This window comes from Microcebus murinus, chromosome 17 (assembly GCF_040939455.1).
Source record: "Microcebus murinus isolate Inina chromosome 17, M.murinus_Inina_mat1.0, whole genome shotgun sequence".
NCBI classification, from domain to species: domain Eukaryota; kingdom Metazoa; phylum Chordata; class Mammalia; order Primates; family Cheirogaleidae; genus Microcebus; species Microcebus murinus.
The window spans coordinates 51,212,117-51,238,780 of NC_134120.1; the positions used below are offsets into that span (position 1 = coordinate 51,212,117).

A 26,664-nucleotide genomic window follows, 5' to 3' on the forward strand; every position below is an offset into this window, starting at 1 on the left:
CCATAACTTGATTAGAACCCTGAAACACATAGCTGCATCCTAAGACACATAAACAGCCAAGGGACAGTATCATATTTTTTCTTGCTCTTGTCACTTCCCTATATTAGCCAACCCCTTCCCCTGAAAACAATAGCATAGAAGGAAAGGGAAGGCAGGGATAGTGGTAGTTCCTTCTCCTTTCAGCCCTTCCTGACTCATCAGTAAGGGGAAGGTAGAGTCTGTCAGCAGAACAGGTGCATATCGAGAAGCGAAATAAAAACAGCTCAGTGAGTTTGTGCAGCGTTTCCACTCTTCTGGGAAGAGATACACATACACATATGCACGTACAAGCTGCGAAACACAAGTTGTGCAGTTTTGTTGATTCCACATACGAGTTATATTTGCATCTAAAACTAGTACTGCACAGTATTAAGATGAATAAGACTCATCTTAACAAATTTCAATTGTAATTTTTCTTTACTTAGTAAAACATGAAATAACAAATTAAAAACACCATGATAAGGAAAGAGAGAGAGAGGAGACAAACAGAAGAAATAAAAAAGCTTTATATTTTAGTACCTTCAATGACATTTTGTCCTGCTTTTTGAACAAGGGTCCCTCATTGCCATTTTACACTGGCCTCTGCCAGTGGCACTCCCTGCTTATGACTAGCGCAAATGTCTCCAGACACAAATGTCCTCGGAGCAGGGGCAGGTGGACAAAATCACCTCTGGCTGAGAATCACTGCCCCAGACGGTGTGAGTGTGGCGGAGACTGACACACCTCAAACAAGACGCGCTGCGGAAGCCAAGGGGTCCCATCAAGTAGACTCTGCAGGGTCCAAGTGCTGGAGTAAGACACCAAGACTTAAGACCCTTTCCTGAATCATTTGTGCCTCCCCGGGGTTTGCACTTCAGGACAATGGAAGATTAGAGAAAGACGAGATATATTTCATATATCTTTCAGATATATTTCATATGTGCATATGTATGCACATATCTTTCATAAAAAAGGAAAACGTTAATTATGAAAACTGGTGGCTAGATAGATAGAAACTGCACGTGGCTGCTCAAGCACATCAATTTTAAGAAAAAGAAAACATATATTTGAAATAATAAAAGAGAAACAAATTCCATTAAAACTCTCCATGTACCACACACCCCTTGGCAAGCCTTTGTGTACTTCCAGAGGTACACCCAGTTCAACTCAGACACCCACTGCGGCTTCAGGGTGTGTCAGTCTCCGGAACACAGGGAATCCGCAACTCCCAAAGGCCAGCACCCAGTGGAGTCGCAACCTCGGCTCGCTCAGCGGTAGCAGTGGGCTCAGTACAAGAGCTCCTAAAAATGCCTAAGGATTGTGTGGGATTTTTTTTTTTTTTGCTGATATTTATGCAAGGCAAACCTCTGACTATAGTTGAAAAAACTTACATATAAATTATAACTCCAATGTATATGTGATGTATAGTCTATTAAGCACATTTTATAATAATTTTCTCTTTAAAACATTATTGCAGGCTGGGTGTGGTGGCTCACGCCTGTAATCCTAGCTCTCTGGGAGGCCGAGGCAGGTGGATTGCTTGAGGTCAGGAGTTCGAAACCAGCCTGAGCAAGATCAAGACCCCATCTCGACTATAAATAGAAAGAAATTAATTGGCCAACTAATATATATAGAAAAAATTAGCCGGGCATGGTGGCGCATGCCTGTAGTTCCAGCTACTCAGGAGGCTGAGGCAGGAGGATTGCTTGAGCCCAGGAGTTTGAGGTTGCTGTGAGCTAGGCTGACGACATGGCACTCTAGCCCTGGCAGCAGAGCAAGACTCTGTCTCAAAAAAAACACAAAAAAAACATAAGCCTTGAGCCTAAGAGAAAATTGACTTAATATTCTATTTATCTCTATCCTTTTTTGTGTGTTTGAAATTTGCAATGATATGCCCTTCTGAAATATGAAACTAAGAACAGTGACTGCCCCATTGCCCCATTTGACCCAGATCGTTGTCTGAAGGAACACCAGAAGCTGCTCAGAATGCCACTAGAGAAGACACCGACTTGACACTGCCTGGAGCCCCTGAGCACAGACGTGGTAGGGTTTGCCGTACTCCTTCCTCAGCCCGACCCTTACCCATCTAAGAGCCATGCCTGCAAGCAAACAGCCAGGCAAGAATGATGCTGTCCCTGAGGTCCTCAGTGCTAATGCACGGCGAGTGTCCCCCACCCCCACCCCCGTGGCCATGTGCTCCTGCTTTCTGCCCCCAGAGTGGGGGACAGAGCGACCTCTGCTTTATCCCCTGGCCTAACTCGTCTGCCTGGGGACGCGCAGCGCCTCCTGCTGACTGACCTGTGTGACCCTGGTGGCATGCGTGCTGCGGTCATTGAAAGATTAAGGTTGCACCAGGAAACAATGGAAGGAGACCACGCCCGCTGTCAGAACAGTGACGATCCCCGGGGCTGCCAGTGACCAGGCGGGGTGTGCTCCTCAGACGAGGGGAGGGCCTGGGAGGAAAGGCCCCAGGTGGACAGCACAGTCACAATCTGCTCTTGGATTTTACTTCAATGGGAAGACGAGGCAGTAAAAATGACCGTTTGTTCATTGTTCGTGCACGTGTACAACAGGAACTGAGCCCTTGGATCCACATGGGCCAAGAGGAGATGCGCAAGGAGCAGGACTGTGAAGCAGCCAGCGAGCCGCCTCCCATCGTGCTTGCCCCTTGAAGTCAGATCTCTGCTTCTCAACCCAACTGCAGCATCAATCCCTTGGAGAGCTTTTAAAAAATACTTACTTTTGGGCCGGGCGCGGTGGCTCACGCCTGTAATCCTAGCTCTCTGGGAGGCCGAGGCGGGCGGATTGCTCGAGGTCGGGAGTTCGAAACCAGCCTGAGCAAGAGCGAGACCCCGTCTCTACTATAAATAGAAAGAAACTAATTGGCCAACTAATATATATAGAAAAAATTAGCCGGGCATTGTGGCACATGCCTGTAGTCCCAGCTACTTGGGAGGCTGAGACAGAAGGATCGCTTGAGCCCAGGAGTTTGAGGTTGCTGTGAGCTAGGCTGACGCCACGGCACTCACTCTAGCCTAGGCAACAAAGCAAGACTCTGTCTCAAAAAAAAAAAAAAAAAAAAAAACTTACTTTTGGGCCGGGCGCAGTGGCTCACGCCTGTAATCCTAGCACTCTGGGAGGCCGAGGCGGGAGGATTGCTCAAGGTCAGGAGTTCGAAACCAGCCTGAGCAAGAGCGAGACCTCGTCTCTACTATAAATAGAAAGAAATTAATTGGCCAACTAATATATAAAAAAAAAAAAAAAATTAGCCGGGCATGGTGGCGCATGCCTGTAGTCCCAGCTACTTGGGAGGCTGAGGCAGGAGGATCGCTTCAGCCCAGAAGATTGAGGTTGCTGTGAGCTAGGCTGACGCCACGGCACTCACTCTAGCCTGGGCAACAGAGTGAGACTCTGTCTCAAAAAAAAAAAAATACTTACTTTTGGAGCACACACCTAGAGATTTTTATTGTACCAGCCTGGGGTGGACCCAGGTTGCCCAGGTGATTTTCGTGTGTAGCCAGCACTGACGACCCCGCTCCACCGCACAGATAGCAATGGGGTGAGCTGCAACGGGGGACTAGGAAGCAAAATATCTGTGACAGATCAAAATCCTGACCCTTTAAAGGTATTTGTCTCCTAACTTTCTTTGGGCTTTCCCTTCGTGTTTAAGAAAAGTCCACCTCAGCTGTGCTTAGAGAAACTAAGGAAGAGAAAGGCATGTCTACTCATGCCAAGGCACCATTTTAAAGATGCCTTAATAGAGTACACCCTGGTCCTGTCTTGTTGGTCATTGAAGGGCGATGACCTCAAGCAGATGATAAACTTCCGGGTCCAGAGTCAGAGCCAAGATCGAACACATCTGCTCCCCTTAGAAGGTCTCTCTCGGGTCTTTAATGTGTTCTTTGTTTGAGGGCATCTTTATTGTCATTCAAAGGCACTAGAGACCATTTGTTTACAAGGTACATTTAAGATCTTAAGAGAACAAGACAAAAAGGGCTCTCCCCTTCAGTAGTCCCTCTGTCTCCATCCCACACTCCAGCACTCACAGCAGGGCACGGGTAGGACCCAGTGGTGCTAGAGGACTGACAGTGAAGAGGGTTTCTCTCCCCGAGCACAGTTTAACCATCCCCCGGAGCAGGCAGCCCAGGACAAGACAGTCACCTCCTCCCCAGCAGAGCTGAACCACACTCTTCCTCATTCTCCTTTACTCTCTGCTGTTCAATCCCAGAACTCCAGCCCTTTAGTGTGCTTCTTTGTATTAAAGTCCTACTGCCCACTACCTAGCAGAGTCACGGTTCACAGAAGATGGGCAGTGAATGTTTGTTGAATGAATGAATGAATGAATGAATGAATGAATGAATGAAATCATCTAAAGTGTTTATCCCCATCCCACCCACCTACTGACGGCCTTACCTGGTATCCCCAGCTCCATTCCCGCCAAGGTAGCTATTTTCTCTTTCCCCAGACCAGGTGCATGTGGCTGAGAGATTCACTAAGAGATCTGCCTCTGCCTAAGGTGGGTGGGTGAAGGAGTGGCCCTACTTAGTTCCATTCCAAGTGAGTGGAGCCAACAGCCCCACTCAACTAGCATTGCCCTGTAGGCACAACAAAGAGTGGCAAGATAAGTGAAGCTTTAAAGGTTGTCCTTCTTGACATAAGTTATTTTTAGAGTAAAATAACTATTATTTATTGACTTGTATAGCATGGACTGAACATGTGGTGAAATAATCTAGTCTGAAGCATGAGTCAGATTGCAATTAAGGCAATAGAGAAATTCATTCTAAATTCCTTGGTTAGGAGGTGATTAAAATCTCATCTATGGTACTGCAATAAACACATAATTTCATTTTTTATTACCACAAAAATAAAATGGAAAGGCAGAAATATGCACACAAGAATGTTAGAAATAAATTCCATGGAGACAAAAATCAACAACTTCTGTCAGGCAACACAAGATGTGCATTCCATAGAGGCCTCCTGTCTAAATATCAAACAGACCCATCACACTTGTCCAGAACAGAGATATTACACTCATGGTTCAAGTGTATTTCTTGTATTTCTTGAGTGCCATAAGCACAACTTCTCTCAGTTTGAAAAAAAATATATAATTTTTAAAAGGGATTAGGAGAAGGCATTTTACTTTTGTCTGTTAGTTTCAGCAAAACTTGTCACTACTTGGAATATGAAATAGCACTTTAGCCACAAGTTAGAGAAAGATAATGCTAGCTTGGCATTTGCTCTTATATAGCTGTTCCTTGCTGGAAAAAAAAATGTGCATGACATGTCCAGCACATAGCAGGTCTTTTACAAATGTCAGCTCCCTTGCCTTTTCTTATATTCATCTCCTCTGCCCAATAAAAATCTTTGCAAAGAGCTAAGATGCTGACCTTTAAGGATTCTGAGGATGATTATTTAGAACATGACTGAAAAAGAGGCCCAGGAGTTATATTGACTTACTCAAAGTCATACAGCAAATAGGTGTTTTTGAAAGAAAACTTCAACTCTTCTCCTAATGCCTGGCTAATGACTATGTAGTTGGTTCACCACAAAGTTTGTGGCTTTCTTCCTGAAAGCATTCATGTAGGACCGCAGGTAATGTTCAGAGAACAGTATCTAAGGATGAATGTGTGTGTAGCTATGATGTAAAACCACATGGGAACATAGGTCTACATACCTCACAATATAAATTTACCCTAACTAAACAGTTATTTATTAAAAACATAATGCATTATGCCTTCACCATCAAATCATCATTCAGGGCAGCTGGGTGTTCTTATGCATTCATGCTCATACCTAAACGTATTCAAGCTTTTAAATTTAGACGAGATCAGAATTATTCAGATCAGCAAGATGGCCATCTGCTTTCAAGCATACAGCTGCTAGCCTTTAAACAGCAACTTTCCATGATTCATAACTTATTCATCTCAGGATGCACTCAGACATCTGCTTTATCATCAATTCAGCTTATCATAGCATTTTGCTTTAAAGTTTCATAACCTCTACCCAGGTAACACAGTGATCCAGTAAGTCAGTCTTTTTCCACAGAAAGAATCAACTGGAATCAACTGTATAGGTACCCATGCCTGATGGTCCACTCTTGAGATCATACACATGAAAATGCATATAAAATACACATTATCAGTCATTCCCCTCTAAAACAACAATAACATCAGTAGTAGCTTCCATTTAGCCTACTAAGGGTCAGACACTTCCTCTTATCTTCATCACCACTCTGGAAAACAGATACTACGATCTTCATTTTACAAACAAGCAAATCAGCAAGAATGAATGATCTACCCAATGCCACAAACTGTGAAAATGGCAAAAACGAGTTGTTTGAACCCAGAAACCCAGATCTATCTGTTCCCAAACTCAAGCTTATACAGCCAACTTTGCCTCATACTTGAATTGCTATGGACTAACCAAAACATTCTCATCAGTTTTCTAGAGGAGAGAATATACTTAGGCCAATACCATTTATTTCCAACCCAAGAGAGCTCTTGCATGTAGCCCCTAGTTAATATAAATGCTTTGAAAACTAGAAAGCACTGAGTAAATTTATTGGTTCTTTGTACTCTTCTGGACAGCTTTTGGCAGTCCCAGCTGTCTATTCTTTTACTTTCCATCACTGACAGGAGGAGTCAGGAGCAGATAAAGAATCCAGGAAGTATGCAAGGACAGAGTCTGTTTCTCTGTGGTCAGAAAGAAGAGCATCTTATGTATTCTAAGTTGTAAGAAGAGGTGCTTAATACACAAAGGATTCTCTCTAAAGGGTACTAGTTCTATCAAGTGCACATGTTTTTCATTTTAACTCTGTGTGCGAATTGTTTATTGCTTCCTATGTATTTAATTGCTATGTTTTGTATAGAAAATGAGTGGACCCAGTTTCATGGTTCTGCAACCTAAAATAGGTCAGACATTTCAATCCTCACTTTTATTATCTGGAAAAAAATGGAAATAATGGCACCTTTAGCTCTATGTATTTTTTAAAAATGATACGTATAAGACAACTGAATGGCATGACAAGATGAAAATAGTACATTGTGTAAACAATCACATAAAAATAATATGCATGTCAGGATAATCCTTTTGTTTAAAAAAAGGGAGGAAATATATTCACTGAGACAAGGACTGGGAAGTTATATACAAAATATTAGCAGTGATTACTACTGGATGATATTGTGAGTGACTTTTATTTTTTTCTTTTTGATTAGATATGCTTTCTAAAATTTCTACAGCTCTAACAACAAAAAGTTTCAAATGACGAAATATAATTTAATTTAAATTGATAATGAGGAATTAGAAAATAAGGTAATTATACAAGAAAAACACGTAGGCAGTATTCAACTTAAACTGCCTTAAAAAATCTATGCATTTAATTAAAAACAAGATACAACACGAACCCCACGTTGCATATGATAATAAAGGTAGTTTAAAAGTAAAAGAATGGAAAATGATACACGGTTACTCTCATTACTCACAGTAATTATGTTATATAAAGTTGCTGGAAATGAATTAGATAATATGGAATCATTGTTCTTGGGAAAAATACAGGGTTAGGTTCCTGTGAGCCTCTATCACAACATTTTTGTCAACTGAGTAACAAATGCATAACCTTATTTTGTGTGTGTTTCTGTTTAAAGACATTTTATTGAATATATGATGTTGATTCATTAACATTGAACTCACAACCAATAGCACTACCACTCATTCCTGAATCAAGCTTATCTAACACACATGTCTTCTCCATAAGGCACATCACAGCCTTCTTGTGCTTGGAAACACAATACAGCACCTCAGCACTACAATAAGGGCCATTTTTAACAGTGAAATCACCAACAAAAAGCACAAACATGTGAAACACATAGCAATAATAGAGCACAAAAAGGAAACTTATTTATAGCATCAGAGCTTAACTGAAGGAAGAATGTCCAACCTCAGCTGGGTGAACATCTGTGTCAGGTGACTCAAACTTTTTGCCACTCTGCATATGCCTCAGAATGACAGCAAAAGTGTTGCACTCATTTGAGGGTTACAAATAAATTTTAGGGAGTAGGCAAATTTGCAGAATGGAATTCACAAATAATGAGGACTCACTGTATTATGCAAACATTAATCAAAAGAAAGCTGGATTTAACACCAGTCAGAATAGACTTTAGAATAAGGTTAGCATAAAAAAAGAGGGACACTACCTAACAACAAAATGGTGAACTCACCAAGAAGACACAATAATTTCAAGTATATATGGATCTAATAAGAAAGCTTCAAAATAAAACAAACAGTAATAAACCTAAAAGATAAATAGAAAAATCCACAAATTTTGCTAGAGGCACTCCTTTCCCAGGAACCAATAGACCAAGTAGGCTGAATATATCAGCAAGGATGTAGAAGAAATGAACATCTTCAACCAATTGTATCAAACTGACATGTATAGAGTATTCCACTGAAAAAGAGCAGAATACACATTATTTTCAGCCAGGCATGATGGCTTATGCCTATAATCCTAGCACTTTGGGATGCCAAGCTGAGAGGATCACTTGAGGCCAGGAATTCAAGACCAGCCTGAGCAACATAGAGAGACCCCATCTCTACAAAAAATACAAAAATTAGCTGGGCAAGGTGGTGTGTGCCTGTAGGCCTAGCTACTCAGGAGGATGGGCCAGGAGGATTACTTGGGGCCAGGAAGATTGCTTGATCCCAGGAGTTTGAGGTTGCAGTGAGCTATGATGATGCCACTGCACTCTAGCCTGGGCAGCCAAGCAAGACCCTGTCTCAAAAAAACCCCTGAAAATGAACAAAAAAAACCCACGTTATTTTCAAGTGCCTGTGAAAAATTCACTAAGATAGACCATATTCTGGATGATAAATATATCTTACCAAATTTAAAACTATTGACATCATAGAAAGTTTATTCTCTGATAATGATAGAATTTAACAATAAATCAATAAAAGAAAGATATCTAGGTAATCCCCAAGTAACTGGAAACTAAGCAACACACTTCTCAATAATCCATGGAACAAAGAAGAGGTCTCAAGGGAAATTAGAAAATGTTTTGAAATGAATGAAAATGAAAATATATCAAATTTTTTCAGACACTCTAAAGCAATGCTGAGATGGAAATTTATAGCATTAAATACTTATATTAGAAAAAAGAATGACCTCAAATAAAAGTATAAGTTTTATCTTAAGTCTAGAAAACAAAAAGTAAAATAAAGTCAAAGCAAGAAGAAAGAAGGAATAAAGAACAGAAATCAATAAAATCAAAAACAGGAAAAATAATAAAGAAAATCAAACCATAAAGATGTTTCTTTGAAAAGGATTTAAAAAATAAATAAACCTGTAGCCAAATTGACAAAGAAAAATAGATAAAAGACACAAATTACCATATTAGGAAGAAAGGGGGATATCTTAGTCTGTTTTCTGCTGCTATAACAGAATGCCACAGACCCACTGTGTAATTTGTAAAGAGCAGAAGTTTATTTGGCTTATGGTTCTGGATGCTGGGAAGTCCAAGAGCATGGTGCTGGCATCTGGCAAGGATCATCTCATGGTAGAAAGGTGGAATGGGGAAGTAAACATATGAGACAGAGAGAAATGGGGGCCAAACTTATCCTTTTATCAAGAGCCCACTCTTATGATAACTAACCCACTCCTGTAATAATGGCATTCATCCATTCACAAGGGCAGAAGCCCCATGACCTTATCACCTCTTCAAGGTTCTACCTCATAATATGTTACGGTGGCCATTAAATTTCAACATGAATTTTGGAAGGAATATTCAAACCATAGCATTCTGCCCCTGGTCCCTCAAAACTCATGTCCTTCTCACAATGCAAAATGAATTCATTTCATCCCAATAGCCCCAAAGTCTTAATTTATTCCAGTATCAACTTAAAAATCCAAAGTCCAAAGTCTTATTTAAATCAGATACAGGTAAGACTCCAGGTGTGATTTATGCTGAGGCAAATTTCATTTAGCTGTTAGCCTATAAACTCAAAACAAATTATCCACTTCCAAAATACAATGGTGAGACAGGCATAGGAAAGCTATTCCCATCCCCAGAGGCAGAAATAAGCAAAAAAAAAAAAAAAAAAAAAAAAAAAAAAAAAAAAAAAAAAAAAAAATGGAAACTGGCCCCATGTAAGTGAAAAACCCAACATGGAAAACAACACTAAGTCTTAAAGTTGGAGAAGAGTTTCCTTTGACTCCATGCCCTGCACTCTGGGCACACTAGGGCAGGAGATTGGCCTCCAAGACCTCAGGCAGCCTCTTCTCCATGGTTTTGCTTGGCTCAGCCCACACTTTAGCTATCTCATGTTGGAGTCCCTTGCCTGTATCTCTCCCAGGCTGACATTGCACACTGGTACTTCTGCAGTTTTGTGGTCTCAGGGGTGGCCCCACTTATATGGCTCTACTAGGCATTACCCTATAGTGACGACTCTCTGTGGTGGCTCCATTTCTGTGGCAAGTCTCTGCCTGGGCACTCAGGCTGTCCACGACATCCTTTGAAATCTAGGTGGAGAAAGCCATGCCAACAAAGCACTTGCATTTTGTGTATTTGCAGAATTAGCATCATGTAGATGCCATCAAGGTTTACAACTTATAACTTCTGGAGCAGCAGGTTGAGCCACACCCAAGTCCACTTGTGCCACAGCTGAGGCAGCCAAAAATCATGCCCTGGAATGTGGGGAGCAGAGACCCAAGGCAGCTCTGGGCACCAAACCTTTCCCCTGAAACCATTCTGCTTATAGTTCTTACAGTCTTATAGTTCTGTGCCTGCAATGAGATGGACAGCCTCAGAGATCTTTGAATGCCTGCAGAGTGTTTCTCCCACTGTCTTTTTTAATACCACCTGATTCCCTTCTATACATAATAACTTTTTTAGGAAATAGTGACTTGGCCACACCCTCAACATTCTCTACCAAACATTTTTTCATTCTTTACATGGCTAGGCTGCAAATTTTCCAAATTTTCTGCTCTGCTTCCCTTTTAATTATAAATGCTGTCTTTAAGCCTTCCCTTTCCTATTGGATCTCACTGTTTGTGCAGTTAAAAGTAACCAGGTCAAATAACCTGGTTCATCACTCTTAAATTCTGTTTGCCATAAAGCCCTCAGGCATGGACACAATTCAGGCACGGTCTTTACTACTTTATAACAAGGATGGCCTTTGCTCCAGTTTCCAATGCCTGGTTCCTTGTTTCTATCTGAAATTTTATCCTTTACCACCCATATTTCTATCAACATTATAATTATAACTACTTAAGTAATCTCTGAAAAGTTTCGGACTTTCTCCACAGTTCTCCTTTTCTTCTGAGACTTCACCAGAATTTCCCTTAATGCTCTGCTCAGAGGAGTACAGGTTCTTTATAGTCAGTTTCTCCAAATTTTTCCAGCCTCTACCCATTACTCAGTTCCAAAGCTGCTTCTATACTTTGAGGTATTCGTTGTAGCAACAGCTCTACTTCTCAGTACCAATTTTCTGTCTTAGTTCATTTCATGTTGCTATAATAGAATACCACAGACTGGGTAATTCACAAAGAGAAGAAGTTAATTTGGTTCACAAATCTGGATGGTGGCAAGTCCAAGAGCATGGTGCTGGCATTTGGCAAGGGTCAGCCCATGGCAAAAGGTAGAAGACAAAAGTAAGTGCATGAGATAGAGAGAGAAAGGGCCTGCATTTATGCTGTCATCAGGAGCCCACTCCTGTGATAACTAACCCACTCCTGCAATAATGGCATTAGTCCATTCATGAGGACAGCACCCTCATGACCTAATCATTTTAAGGTCACACCTCTTAGCACTGTTACAATGGCAATTAAGTTTCAACATGAGTTTTAGAGAAGACATTCAAACCACAACAGGGGCTATCACTACAGAGCCCATGCATATTAAACAGATATTAAGACAATATTACAAATAACTCTATTCATATAAATTCAACAAATTAAATGAAATGGGCCAATTTCTTAAAAAGCTACCAAAACTCAATCAGTTTAGCAAAATAGTCCGATATCTATTTTAAAAATTGAATTCATAGTTAAAGACCACCCTACAAAGAAAACTCTAGGTCCAGATGCTTGTACTGGTAAACAAAACATTTAAAGAATAAATTATACTATTTGTCTTAGTGTGGGATGCTATAACACAAACGCCATAAACTGGGTGGCTTAAACTTCAAACGTTTCTTTTACACAGTTCTAGAGGCTGGGAAGTCCAAGATCAATGTGCTAGCCAATTTGGTTGCTATTGTGAGGGCCCCCTTCTTAATTTGCAAGTGGACTCCTTCTCCCTGTATTCTCACCTGGCAGAAAAAGAGATAATCGCTTTTGTGTCTCTTCTTATAAGGACAATAATCACATTTATTAGGACTCCACCCTCATAACTTCATCTAGCTCTTAATATCTCCTAAAGGCTCCCACCTACAAATGCCATCACATTGGAGGTTAGGGCTTCAACACATGATTTGGTGGTGGGAGGCATAAATACTCAATTCATAGCACCATTCTAAATCATCATTTCCAGAAAATTGAAGAGGAGGAAACACTTTCCATCTCATTTATGAGGTAATCATTACACTGATACCAAGCCAGAAAAATAGGGTGCAGGAAAAGCAAACTACAGTCCAATATTCCTCATGAACATTGACACAAAAATTCTCAACGATATATTAGCAAGTCAAATCCCTCAGTGTATACAAAGAATAATACATCATGACCAAGTGTTATCTCAGAAATATAAGACTAGCTCAGCATTTGAAAATTAATCAATGTAATCCATCATATTCCCAATCTAAAAAAGAAAAATGACATTGTCATATCATTAGAAGCAAAAAAAAATTTGACAATATTCAACATCTATTGATAACAAAAACTCCCAGCAAACTAGGAATAGAAGGAAATTTGCCTAATCGAATAAAGAGTATCTACCAGAAAACACCAAAACTACAGGCAATATCATACATAATGGTGAAAGAATGAATGCTTTCCCCTAAGATTGTAACCAAGGTAAGAATGTCTACTCTTACTACTCCTACTTAATCTTGTACTAGAAGCCCTCATCTGTGCAAACAGGCATAAAATTGGAAAATAAGAAATAAAACTGTCCCTATTTGAAAATAACATGATCACATGTATAAAAACATCCTAAGAAATCTACAATATAGCTCCTACAACTAATGAGAGAGTTAAGCAAGCTCATATGAACAAAGTTGACATCCAAAAATCAATATTTCTATACTAGCAACGAATGTTTGGAAGCCAAAGTTGAATCATTGTTACATTTATAGTAGCTCCCACCAAAACATATAATTAGGTATAAATACAACACAACATATGTAATCTCTGTATGCTGAAACTATAAAATATTGATCAAAGAAATCAAAGAAGATCTAAATAAATGAAGAGACACATCATGTTCATGGATTGGAGACAACATAGTTAAGATAGTCATTCTCTACACATTGATCCCTAGAATTCAGGGAATTACATCAAAGTCTAAGTACGATTTTTAGGTAGCTAAAGGCAAGCTGATTCTAAAATTTATATGGAAAGGTAAAGGAACTATAGTAGCCGAAACAATTTTGAAAAAAAATTTAAAAGTTGGAGAATTCGTACTACTTGATTTTAAGACTTACTACAGGTTGAATATCCCTTACCTGAAATGCTTAGGACAAAAAGTGTTTTGGATTTTGGATTTTTTTTCAGATTTCAAAATATTTGCATATGCATAAAGAGATACCTTGGGAACAGAACCTAAGTCTAATAAGCACAAAATTCATTTATGTCTCATAAACCTTATATACATAGCCAGAAGGTAATTTTATACAGTATTTTTAATAATATTGCAGATGAAGCAAAGTTTGTATTAAGTATTTATGTGTGGAATTTTCCACTTGTGGCATCATGTCAGTGTTCAAAAAGTTTTGGATTCTGGAGCATTTCAGATTTCATATATTCAGATTAGGGATGTTCAATTTCTATAAAGCTACAATAATCAAAACAGTGCCAGACAAAGATGAATAAAACAAAAGAAAGAGGCTAAAAATAGACTCTCACAAATATAGTCAATTAATTTTCAACAAATTGCAAAAGCAATTCAGTGGAGAAATATTATCTTTCCAATAAATGGTATTAGAATAATTGGACATGCATATGTAAAAAAATAAACCATGACTTATAATACCCACCATACCCAAAAATCAACACAAAATTAATTATAGATCTAAATGTATAATTATAAAACTTTTAGAAGAAAACATGAGGAAAAAATCTTCAAGACCTTGGGTTAGGCAAAAGTTTTTAGATATGATATTAAAAATATAAACTATTTTAAAAATCAATTAGGCTGCATTAAAATTAAAAACTTTTGCTCTGAAAAAAGACACTGTTAAAAAAATAAAAAGTCAAGCCACAAACCAGGAGAAAATATTTGCAAATCCCATATTTGACAACAGAATGTATAAAAAAATTCTCAAAACTCAACATTAAGAAAACAAACACCCCCAAAAAATGGGCAAAAGATTTAAACAGATACTTTATCAAAGAAAATAGACATATGGCAAATAAGCTTATGAAAAAAGATTCAGTATCATTAGTCATTAAGGAAATGGAAATTAAAACGACAATTAATACCATTATATGCCTATTAGAATGACAATGATAGAGAGCAACTAGAACTCTCCTACATTGCTGGCGGTAATGCAAAGTGGTACAGCCTTCCTAGAGAACAGTTAAGCATGTACTTACCATAAGACCCAGCAGTCCCAAGCCTAGGTATTCCCCCTAAACAAATGAAAATCTATGTTTACACACACATATAGAAATACTTAACCTGGCTTTATTCATGATTACCAAAAACTCAAAACAACCTAAACACCTTTCATTAAAGGCAGGAATAAACAACTGTGGGCACATTCATAAATGGAATATTACTCAACAAGAAAAAGCAATGAACTCTTTATACACTGAACACATTATGCTGAGTGAAATAAACTAGTCTTAAAAAGCTACACACTGCATGCAATGGTCTGAATGTTTATCCCCCCTCCCCAAATTCATATGTTGAAGTCCTAATCCCCAAGGTGATGGTTTAGTAGATGAGGCCTTTGGGAGGTACTTAGGTCACAGAGGCAGAACATTCATGAAACGGATTAGCACCCTTTTGAAAGAGGCCTGAAAGATATCCCTTGCCCTTCTGCCATGTGAGACAAGAGTGAATCTGCCAGCACCTTAGTCTTGGACTTCCCAGTCTCCAGAACCATAAGAAATATGTAAACACTCATATAATTATATGTCCAAAACATCAATTTCATAGTATTATATTTTGTAAATTAATACATGAATGAAAGTAAAAAAAGAAAGACTATGCCAACAGAAGAGATTTTATTGTGTTGGCAGATTGTAAATTTCAAAATTAAGACAGTCTGCTATATAATTTATTTATTTATCAATCTCTCAGTAATTGGTTAAGAAGTTTATATAAGTGAATAAAACTTGTAGCTACCTTTCAATAAATATGTTATTAAATATCTTTGATAGCTCTCTCTAGAAATATTGGTGCCAAATGTTCCTCAAACTGAACTTAGATGTTAAGGGGCTGGCTGTCTAATGGCTTACAATTGTACCATTTTTAATCCTCCATGACTTCTTTGTTATCATACCTCGCCTAATTTATATGCAAGAGAAGAAATATCTTTTTTGACAATGTATCTGACTTGAAGACAATCCAAACAAGTCAAGTATGTATTAGGGCCATCCACAAGAGAGGTACATTAATCCCTGAATTATACACTAATCACTGGGAGAAGTGGGAAATAGCCCAGAGATAAGGAAACCTCTGTCCTCACTTTATTCCTCATGCTCTATCCCATATTAGCTTTTCCTCAAAGGAGGAGTTACTAACTAATCTGATTGTCTTTGAGTTAAACTATGACATTGAAAATACATTTGAAATTGTGAGCATATCCCTTTTCTCTTCCTGGAATTAGGCCAAGAAGTATCCTGACATTCCCTTCTGTACTTTTTCATCTCTAATACCAATGGGCAGTGGTCTTTCTTCTTTCTTCCACTCTGATTTTACTATAAATTGATAAGAACACCTTGATATTCCCCCACAAAACCAAGAACACCACATGGAAATTTGAGACATCTCCTCCCAGAACTATTTTTTTCTCCTAAATGGAAGATTTTGCTATACCCACAGATGAAATAACCTGGTCAGTTTAGTATTATGGGGCAAACATATTTCTCCATATTGGTTATGTCACCCTCTCTCCTTCGGCCTCGGTAATATGCATCTAAATCTTCTCATGTTGTTGTAGAAATTTTCCACCTTTACTTTGGGAGAATCAGAGGAGGAAGAATAGAATGATTTAGGAAAAGGAAGCAAGGGGGTCTCATTTTGGCCTTTAGCCTAAGTCATATGCCTCATCTTAGTTTAACCTCTATTTAGGTTATATGTGTTACTTACAGAAAAATTAATACATTTATACTTTATAGCTCACTTAACTGTTAATGATTTTGTATACCTCCCTTAGAGGAAAGAAGAAATGAGTGATGGGCTTCAGGTAACCAAATCCTTAAAAATTAGTAGTCATGGCCTCTTATCTTTAAGGAGTTTAAAAACCGGTGTGTAAGACATTTAAACCTTCTTAAATGACAAAAGTCCAGGCATGGTGGCTCATGCCTGTATTCCTAGCACTCTGGGAGGCCAAGGTGGGAGGATCCTTTGAGCTGAGGAGTTTAAGACCAGCCTGAGCAAGAGGGAGACCCTGTCTCTACTTAAAATAGAAAAAATTAGCTGGGCGTGGTGGCACGTGCCTGTAGTCCCATCTACTGTGGAAGTTGAGGCAGTAGGATTGCTTGAGCCCAGGAGTTTGAGGTTGCTGTGAGTTAGGTTGATGCCATGGCAGTCTAGCCCAGGCAACAGAGTGAGACTCTGTCTCAAAAAAAATAAAAAATAGTAAAAAAAAAAAAACTTCTTAAATGACAAAGTCTGCTAATAATATAATAAAGAGGAAAAGTGTAGGATTGAATTGTCTGCCCTATGCAAACTGAGAAACCACCCCAAGACCCTGCCCAACTTAAGCCCTGTTTTTTATAATCCATAGACTACCTGAAACAAGAAAATGCAAGGATACTTTATAGCACATGATAAGAGTGAATCTCAATTTGGGTTATACAAAGTCCTATTCCAGTTCTCCCTCTTCCATGTACTTCTGGACTAAAACTTACTTTATAAATCTCTGTCACTTTTCACCTTTGCCTTAAGGTAAGCAGGAAGTCAGGAGAACCATTCAAAGGCAGACCAGTTAGCTGAGGCCAGTCCAGAACTATACCTCAGGGTTCTTGCTTCCCTTTGCCAAAAATCCAAAAAGCTCCAACATGCTTTGAAGAGTACAGTACCCGCTGACCCAATTTTGTGAATAGTTCATTGTTAATTTGTTGTTATATTTATCTTGGCTTATATGATACCCTTTTAGTAATTTTGGAGTGATCTTAGAAAATGACCCTATTCCTTCCCTTCCTAGCTGTTAGGGTTAGTTGGAGGAAAGGGGTGGGAGAGTATTTCCTTTAACTAGTACAAAACATCTGGATTCCCAGATTATAGAGGTTTAGAAGAGCAATATACGAGAAATGAGGTTGTAGTGCTGAAAATCTGGCAGAGTTCAAAAGCAATTCATTGTTATGGCTTTCTTGCAGAATAATACATACCATTATATGAATTAGAAAATATGATCTGTAGATGAGAAAGTAAGTTGACACAATATTGTTACTACCTTGTTCAAATGGCCCTAAATGCTCATGATTTTTCAAGAGAACCTCAAAATTGAAAACTAATTTTAAAAATGTTTCCCCACAGGTTTCTTCTATATCTGTCCTATCCAGGTCAATTTATGCCATCTCGGACAGTGATGAATAACTTCTACTTTCCCCACAGAGAAAAATACTAATGTAAAACTTGAAAGTAAAATGGAAAAGCAAAATCCTATCCAAATTGTGGGCTACTTAAACCAACTCAGTCCACTCCAGAAATCCCCCACTGTCCATTACCCTTACCCACGATCTTGCTTTTAGAAACTACCTAGTTAACATGACCCAAAGACCCCAACTCTTGGGCAACACCACCCCAACCCTCACCTCAGAAGTGGAATGACATGCTGTGCCTCTAGCTACATTTGGGCTTGGACCAAAAAGCAGCTACCCCTGAAGCTGGTGAGACATTTTGTCAGGAAGAAATGCTCTGGGAGAAAGGAACAGAATGTGAGGTCAGAAAAGCTCCATCTGAGACTGACAAGCTTATCTGGAATCAGCCCCCCTGGGGTGGTAAAATGGGAAGATACTCCTTAACTCTCTGGGCAATCAGAAGATCAAATGAGATAACAGCATGAAAGCATTTTGTAAAGTGTTAAGTACTTTATAAATGCAACAAAGAGCTGTTTTCCAACTTCACTGTTCCTGTGTTGATGGAATGTCCTTCACTATGTAGAACAATTTCTTCCCTTCAGTTATTTGGGACGGACATCAGAAAGCCTCCTGGGCATTCCCCTAAGAGTCACTGCCTGCGGTGAGCGTCAGAGCTGAGGGACACCCATTCCAGCCTGCCCAGCCAGCTCCCCAGCCGGGAGGGAGGGGGCTGACTTCCTCCTCTCAAGTTTTGCTAATTGCATCTTTTGAAGCCCACGCTCAATTCTTCCTTTTAAAAAATGCATTATGCCTTTCCTCCTCAGCTATCTGAGACTTGACCACAGCAAATGCATACCAACCTCTCAAGTTAAAGACCTGTAAGAAAGCTGGAGAGTTCTAGGCCCGGCTACTCTTCCCCACTCCCTGCTTTCCACAGCAGTCCTTAATGAAAACAGAAACCACAATTTGAGAGAGAGAAAAGACTTTGTATCTACCCCTAGAGACGGCGCTGGACGTTCACAGTGACCTCACTTTCCCGCTGCTTCCTCGCTCAGCCTGACCTCACCGTTGCACACCCCTAGGTCTTCCCCCAGGGGGGCGCACTCAAATGCGCACGGCACACGCCCATAAGCCGGTCAACTGCAGACAAATCTGACTCTCCGCCAACTTGTAGCCATGGATAGCTGCAAAAGGACTGAGGTCCTTCACTGTCTGCTCCAAAAAGACACTGCAACCTCCAGCGGCGCCGCAGTAGCTGTCTGTGTGCTGCAGCCTCCGGCTGGAGTTTCAAGTCTAATTCCTTAAGGAGTATCGCTCCTCTCTGCCCTTCATCCTCCTCCCCTGGCTTCGCCCACTTCGCCTCCTTCTCCTCGGGGGGCTGGGAGGAGCCGGGTTACTTTGCCACTTCTGCGAAGGGGGAAGTAGCCGTGAAGGGGGTCCCCCTCCCCAAGTAGCCCGAAGCCCACTACTCTTTGTCCCACCTCTCGACTCTCCCGCCCGTGTAGGGCCAGTGCTGCTGGCGAAGGTCCCAGTTCTCAAGGTGCCTGAGCTTAGAGGGGGTGTGGAGGGGCCAGGTGGGAAGAGCGGCGGGACGATGGCGAGGAAGGGCTCGAGGGTGTTAGAGGACAGCTGGGGCGGGATTGGGGAGAAGGGCGAAGGCGACGCACCCAGGCACTCTCCCGCCCCTTGCGCGCAGATAGTAACTCCGGCACGCGCAGTCGGGCGTACCGGAAAGGCCTTTTCTCCCTATCCTCTCCCTTCTCCTCCCCGCTCCCCGCCTGGACACCTGGCGAAAAAGCAAGGTGCGGGTGTACCTGGAGCGAACACCATGATTTCCTCCAGCCGCTGCGCCCCTAGATTAAGAGAGAAAGACAGGCAGGCGGAGGACGGGAGGACGGCCGGGACGTGGCGGGTCGGGCGCCGGAGGGCGCGCACGGCGCGGGCGGGACGGTCAGCACCTCGGACAGCTCCCGCCGCGCGATCCCGGGCGGCTGCTCCAGCGGCCGCGGCGCCGGCCTGCACAGCGCCCCGCTGCGCCCGCGGCCACCGCGGCGGCGCGAGGACGAGACCGAGTCCCCGCTCAGGGCATCCCTCATTCCGGGGCCAGCGCGGCGCGCACTGCCGCTCGGGGAGCGAAGCACTTCCACCGCTTCCACGGGAGGAAGGACGGAAGAGGAAGAAAGAGAAAGGTAATTGCCCGGCTTCCCGGCAGGGGGACAGCTAATTGCTTCTAATTACCTGCTGTCGCTCGCCCCCGTGGATATTGGACTGACATTTATGATAGGTTTGTCTTTTTTTTTTTTTTTTTTTTTTTTTTTTGTAAGCTCAAAGAGCTTTACTCTCGAGGCCGACTCTGAGTTCTCTGAGTTGGGCTGGCTCTGAACAGAGGGGAGGGGCCGCCAAGTTAATCCGTCCTTGGGGTCCGTGAGTCTTCTCTCGCGAGTCTCAGTCTTCTCTTAACGTCAAGAAGAGAGCAGGAGGGAAGGACAGAGTGACTTTGGAGAGCTTGAGGAGGGCACCGCTCTCGGGCCCAGCTCCCAGGCCGCACATCTGGCCCTGAGATATCCTAAGCCTGAAGGTCTCCAAGGTCATCACTGTAGAGAAAGCAAGATCAGCCAGGGCGGAGGAAAGAGAGCTCAGGGAGGCAGGTCTCCTCCATCAACAAACTCACACACCCTCTCCAAGAATGAGTCAGTAGAGTCCCCTTCAAGTGTGAGAACAGCTCTGAGACCGATCAAGAAACATCAATGCTTCCCTTGCCCTCACTCAACAGAAAACCGTGCCCCCCGCCCCACGCCATGCGTGCAGTTCTGCCCTAATGGTGCTGGAACATGCCTCACACTCACTTCATGCTCCTAATCCCTTGCTCATTTCAAAGTGTCTATTCCCCGGAGTAAAGCTTGTGCAGTGCGCACAGCCCACACTAGATGTCACTCAGCTTGAAACAGGTCCATATGGGTTACAAACCCAAAGCCACACAGAGTCCTCCAGCCTCAAAGGAGATGTCAGTTGCTTTGGATTTTATCCCCTATTTTTGTAGCTGAATACGGTTTTCCAAGAACAAAGGTGATTAGGGTCATCTCCAGTGTTATGGGGTTTCATCTCTTGCACTTCTCCCTGGAAAACATAACTCTTCTGAAAATACAGTATTTCTTAATAATTTGCTTGGCAGAGCTGTAAGTTAAACAGTCTTTTGGCAAATATAAAGCGTTCAAATAGCCTCGTTGGCACTGGTTGTGTTCAAAGCCATCTGATAGATTGAAAATGCAAATAGTTTTACAGCTCTTGAACCACAGTTGGGATGGAGGCAGATGGGCAGCCTCAACATAACAGGATCAGTGCTGCTCTCAGCACCTGGCTCAGCACAGGCTTGAGCAGATGGGGCCTGCCTCAGCAGCAACAAGATGCACGCCACCCATGGGCAGGTTGAAGTGTGTGCATGGCAGGAGGAGTCCTCTCACTTCCCCAAGTCACACTAAAACCCTGAGACCAATGATGCTTCACTCTGCCTTCTTTCTTCATCACTCAGGGAAGTGTGAAACACATTTGAAGTAATCTTTGAATGAGAGGCCTCTTTCTTTCAACACATTCAAAAGGGCTCTCTTTTCAGCCCATATTTTTTAATGGGCTTTCTTCTCCTAAGGCATAAACAATTACCCATGACCAAGTTCAAGAAAAAGCAGTATGGAATAGGGACAGAAAAAAAAAACTTGGAATCAATCAGACTCAGACTCAGACCCACCATTTACTAGATGTGTGATCATGCATAAGTTACTTAACTCACCCTGTCTTGGCTACAATATAAGGATTAAGGTATCTTGAAAGTTTGTTGTGAGAATTACCTATGATATGGATTAATGGATTAATTAAGAGAGAGCACAGCCCCAATTAAACCCATTCCAAGAAATCACTGACAGCCTGGGAGCAGGTGACATCCTACAGCAGCGGTCCCCAACATTTTTGGTACCAGGGACTGCTTTCATGGAAGACAATTTTTCCATGGACCAGGGAGGGGGGTGATAGTTTTGGGATGATTCAAGTTCATTACATTTATTGTGCACTTTATTTCTATTATTATTACATTGTAATATATAATGAAATCATTATACAACTCACCATAGGTTGGGGACCCATGTCTATGGGAAAGCAAACAAAACATGTTAGATCAGTACTTCTCAAACATTAATGTGCATATGGATCCCCTGGGGATCTTGTTAAAATACAGATTATAATTCAGCAGATTAGGGTAGGTCCTGAGACTCTGCATTTTTAACAAGCTTCTGGCTAATGTCCATGCTGAAGGTGCTGTTAGTCTGTGGACTGTACTTTGAATAGCAAGGTATTAGATGTATCAGCATTTTATAAAGAAAGAAATTGCTTATATCTCTCTCACCCTCAGAGTTTATCTTTTTAAGCATTAAACAAAGAAGGGTCCCAGATGGATTCCCAGAGACCACAAAGCTAGACAGTAGCCAAGATGGTAGCAAAAAGAACAAATGCCTGAAAATGGTCCCAGAGCTCCTCAGGCTATTTGATTAGCTTCTTGTGGAAATAAGGGTAATATGATCCAATAGAAACCAGCACAATAGGTCAAGGACAGAAGAACAATCTCTCTACTCAGCCCCATCCTCAGCTATTTTCTGCCCTTCTTCCTTCCATCATCTCTTCATTTTCTCTACCCAATACTACTAGGCAGAGGACAGTATATTCCCAATCCAGTTTTTGCTTGTATATATTTTAGACAGAGCAATTAATTGTATTCCCAATAAACCCAAGACACTTCAATAATTTTTTTATTTTGCAGTTCATTTTAGCTATTTTACCAGTAAATTTTACATTCAACAATATTATCTTTAATTTTTACTATTACTGGAGTTATCGTTCTGTTAGTTTTATTTAAATACTTTAATAATGCTACTAGATGTTTTTATATCTTTAAATGTTAACATAAATTATCAATTTAACAACAGAATGCCTGGTAGGAAAAATGAAAGTTTCCTTTTATGCTACCATAATAAGAGCCAGATTGTTTTATAGACAATTTATCCAGTCTTGCCCCATAACTGAGGCTTAAGTCCTCAATAGTATTTCACCCCATCTCTATTTAAACACTTCCACTTAGTCACTTAGGGTGACTCACACTCTACTCTCTACTCAATTGCTTTTAAAGACAGCCGTCTCTCAGTGAGGCAGCCGCCACCACCACCACCTCATTCTGACTTCTAGTGTGGTCATTTCCAGACAGTGATGGGAATAATGATGGAAGCAAGAGAGTAAACAAGTGGGGCAACTTGGATGCCCCAACTTTCTTGCTCTTGTGCTGAGCCTACAAAACTGGGGTGCTCTTACTCCTAGGGATACTTGATAAGGTACTGGGTGAACTAGAAGGCACAGGAAGAAAAATTCACCTAATAGAACCTGTTATGTTACCTGATGATTTAGGATAATTTTCGTACAAAAGTGAATATGGATACATTATGAAGTAAAATGCAAAAGTCATATGACATATAAACATTAATTGGAGACTGCAAAGAAATCACCATAGGCAGATTACGGTTATACCTCTCAGACTTTTTCAAGTTTCCATCCATTCTCTGTAGCACTCATTTGTTCTACTCTGTCTTTAGAGCTTTAAACAAATAAAAAGTTTTGAAAACCCATCCTGAAACATTCCTACTGCCCCAATTATTTGTAGCACACCTTGGCTACACCCATACCCTAATTCTTTCCACTCCATATTCATTTTAAATACATTATTCAATCAACTAATAATAAAAAAATAAATTTTATCATGTCTGGAGATAGTTGACATAGATTGAAAAAGGTCATTTTCTTTATGAAGCATTAAACCCTGTTTCCAAAAGAAAGGGGGAATGAAAATAATGACTATATGACATTAAAAAAGAAATAAGAAATCTTAAAAATTTTGCAGGCTTGAAAAGTATAGGACAATGTCTCTGTAGGTTTGTATTTTATGAAGCAGTTTATAAGTCCTGCAGGATGCTTTAAAAGGGAATACAAAATAGTCACATCTTCTGAAAGTAAAACATCTGCAAAACTTTTTTATTGGAAAAAATACATTAGAACAGTTAAAATTTCACATTACACTTATACAAAATGAATATTTTCTTGAAAAAAATATGACTTCATTTGAATACCTTGCTTTCCCACCAAAGAGTTATGTACTCATGTTCACTTTTACAGAAAAGGTTCTCCCAAATCACCATGAAATTATTCTACTGGATGACAGGTGGTGGAAGATCAGCTGAGGACAACATTCAAATTAAAACTAACTTTGTTAGTTTTTAAGGAAAAGCATAAAGGCTTCAACTCACTTAAAATTCAACTCATCTTCAAAATTATGAATAGACATTACAAAACTTTATACAATAAATTCTGTATTTATAAACCTATCTCTTTATATGCAGATTCTACCTTAAGTCAAAGTCAGAAGAGAATAATGAGGAAAAAATTAAAGAGAAAAAGATTGAAAGAAAAGAGGTAAAGAGAGAAGTTAAATGAAGGAGAAAGAAAAGAGGCAAGAAATAGAAAAAGAGAGAAAGAAGAGCATACATAAGGGACAAATATACAAAAGACAAAAAATGGTATATAGAGGTACTCAAAAAATATTTTTTGAAAACAATAGGCTAAAGAGAAAAAAGTAAACAGACTATTTTTTTAAGTACAAAGAGGAGAGCCTAAATGCAGTTCAAATTGAGAAATTGAATTCTCTTCTCATATCCTGCTCACTTGGGCTTTATGTCTGAGAATGAATTTAGTCAATATCTTTGGAAATACTTATTAATTTTTAAGGTCTCAGTTCAGAATTGGGAGAGTCACAGTAGACTACACGGGGATTTCAGTGCTGGAGAATTATTCTTTAAGGTATGGTAGCTAAGATCATAACAAAAATGATTCATTGGTTACTTTTTATCTCATTTAAAAAATCAACTGGTAACATAAGAGAAATTTTCAATACTACAGTAGGCAAAGATTTCCTAGATAAGAAGAAACAAAAAGCACAAGTCATAAAAGAAAATAATTGATAAATGAATTTTATCAAAATTTAAAATTTTGTTATCTGCAAAATGCTACTGAGAAACTGAAAAGGCAAGCTACATACTAGAATAAAATATTCACACTATGTATATCTGACATGTATTTGTAATTCTTGTGCCTCAATAAGACAACAACCCAACTAAAACTTGCCAAACATACACTTCCCAAGAGGAATATAATACTAATGGCTTATGAGCACATGAAGACTTCTCAGCATCATAAGTCATCACATAAATATAAATTAAAACCACAGTAAAGTACCAATTACATACCCAGTAGAATGGCAAAAATTAAAAACACTGACAATGTCAAGTGTTGACGAGATGTGGAGCAACTAGAGCTCTCATGCATTGCTGGTGGAAATGTAGAATGTTACAACCACTTTGGAAAACAGTTTGATAGTTTCTCATAACATTAATCATACAAATATCGTAAGACTCATCCATTTCACTACTAGGTGGTTGCCAAGAGAAATGAAAACCCGTGTTCACACAAAGACTTACACATGAACTGTGACAGTGGCTTTACTTATCATGGGCAAAATGTGAAAATAACCTGGAAGCCCATCAATGTGTGTATTCAATGTGTGTATGACTACACACACAGTAGCATATGCATGCAACACCACAGATAAATATCAAAAGCATGCTGTTCAAAAGAAGCCAAACACAATAGAGTACAGTACATGCTGTATGATTTAATTTATATGAAATTCTAGAAAATGCTGAACTAAGCTATAGTTGACAGAAAGTAGATAAGTGGTTACCTGGGGTCTGGGGACTTGGGGAGGTAGATTGGAATTGATTGAAAGGGGACACAAAAGAACTCTTTGGGATAATGGAAATGTACTACATCTTGACTGTAGTAGTGGTTATACGGGTGTCATACATACGTCAACATTCATAGAACTGTACATTTATAATGAATGCATTATTCTTTATATAAGTTATATTGGCATAAAACTGATCTAAAAATCAGTTTGAATAATACAATATATCTAATAAATAAAAATACCCTAAAATTGAATATTTTGAGAGGTAGGATAAACTATAAATGTATGCTAACTCAATTTTCCCTAATTTTTAAAAATCTTTTTTAAATCTAAAGTAATTTTACATTTTCTCTTCAACATTTTTGAATTATTATAGTTAGCCAATATGAATGAGTGAATACATATGATATGTTGCAATTTATTTTCAGAATAAACATTGCCCTCGTGAATAAAAAGTAAATCCTAAACCCCCAACCAACTGAACAGACCCTCCCCTTGGCCACTGGACCCCAGAGAAACCCTAAAACTGAGTTTCTGGTCATGACAGGACAGGAGATCAGACATGCCTTGTTGTACCTGCTCCCTCAGTAACTGCCATCGGGCTTCTTCCCTAAGGGTTAAACAGAACCAGCCTTCAGAAAAACTTGCTCCACAACTGATTTCGATCAACCACAATGCTGCTCCTTCCTTTTGTGGTTTCAGCACTACAACTGACCAGCATTCTTTCCTGATAAGGGGCCACCAACTATGGAGTGTTTCTAACCAGACTACAGAATATGTTCAGTAATGGTTTTCCTGTCTTCTGCTTCACCTTTTGAGGTCAGAGGGCCAAAAACTCCAATCTTGGATCATGCTAATGCCACCACTTTTTGTACATGTGACCTAGGAAAGGGCAGGAAGCTCCATTGCT

The 26,664-nt window shown here is 40.1% G+C and overlaps 1 protein-coding gene across 1 annotated transcript in view; it reads right to left on the reverse strand.

Annotated features, from left to right (window-relative positions):
* Window positions 1-26,352, reverse strand: part of AKAIN1 (A-kinase anchor inhibitor 1) — a 58,797-nt gene extending 32,445 nt beyond the window's left edge. Inside the window, exons 1-2 of the mRNA XM_012746222.2 lie at window positions 26,331-26,352; window positions 19,738-20,124 (exon numbers count right to left, since the gene is read on the reverse strand). Coding sequence (XP_012601676.2) covers window positions 19,738-20,124; window positions 26,331-26,352 — 409 coding nt within the window. The remainder of the gene's footprint in view (window positions 1-19,737; window positions 20,125-26,330) is intronic.
* Between the last annotated feature and the right edge of the window lie 312 nt (window positions 26,353-26,664).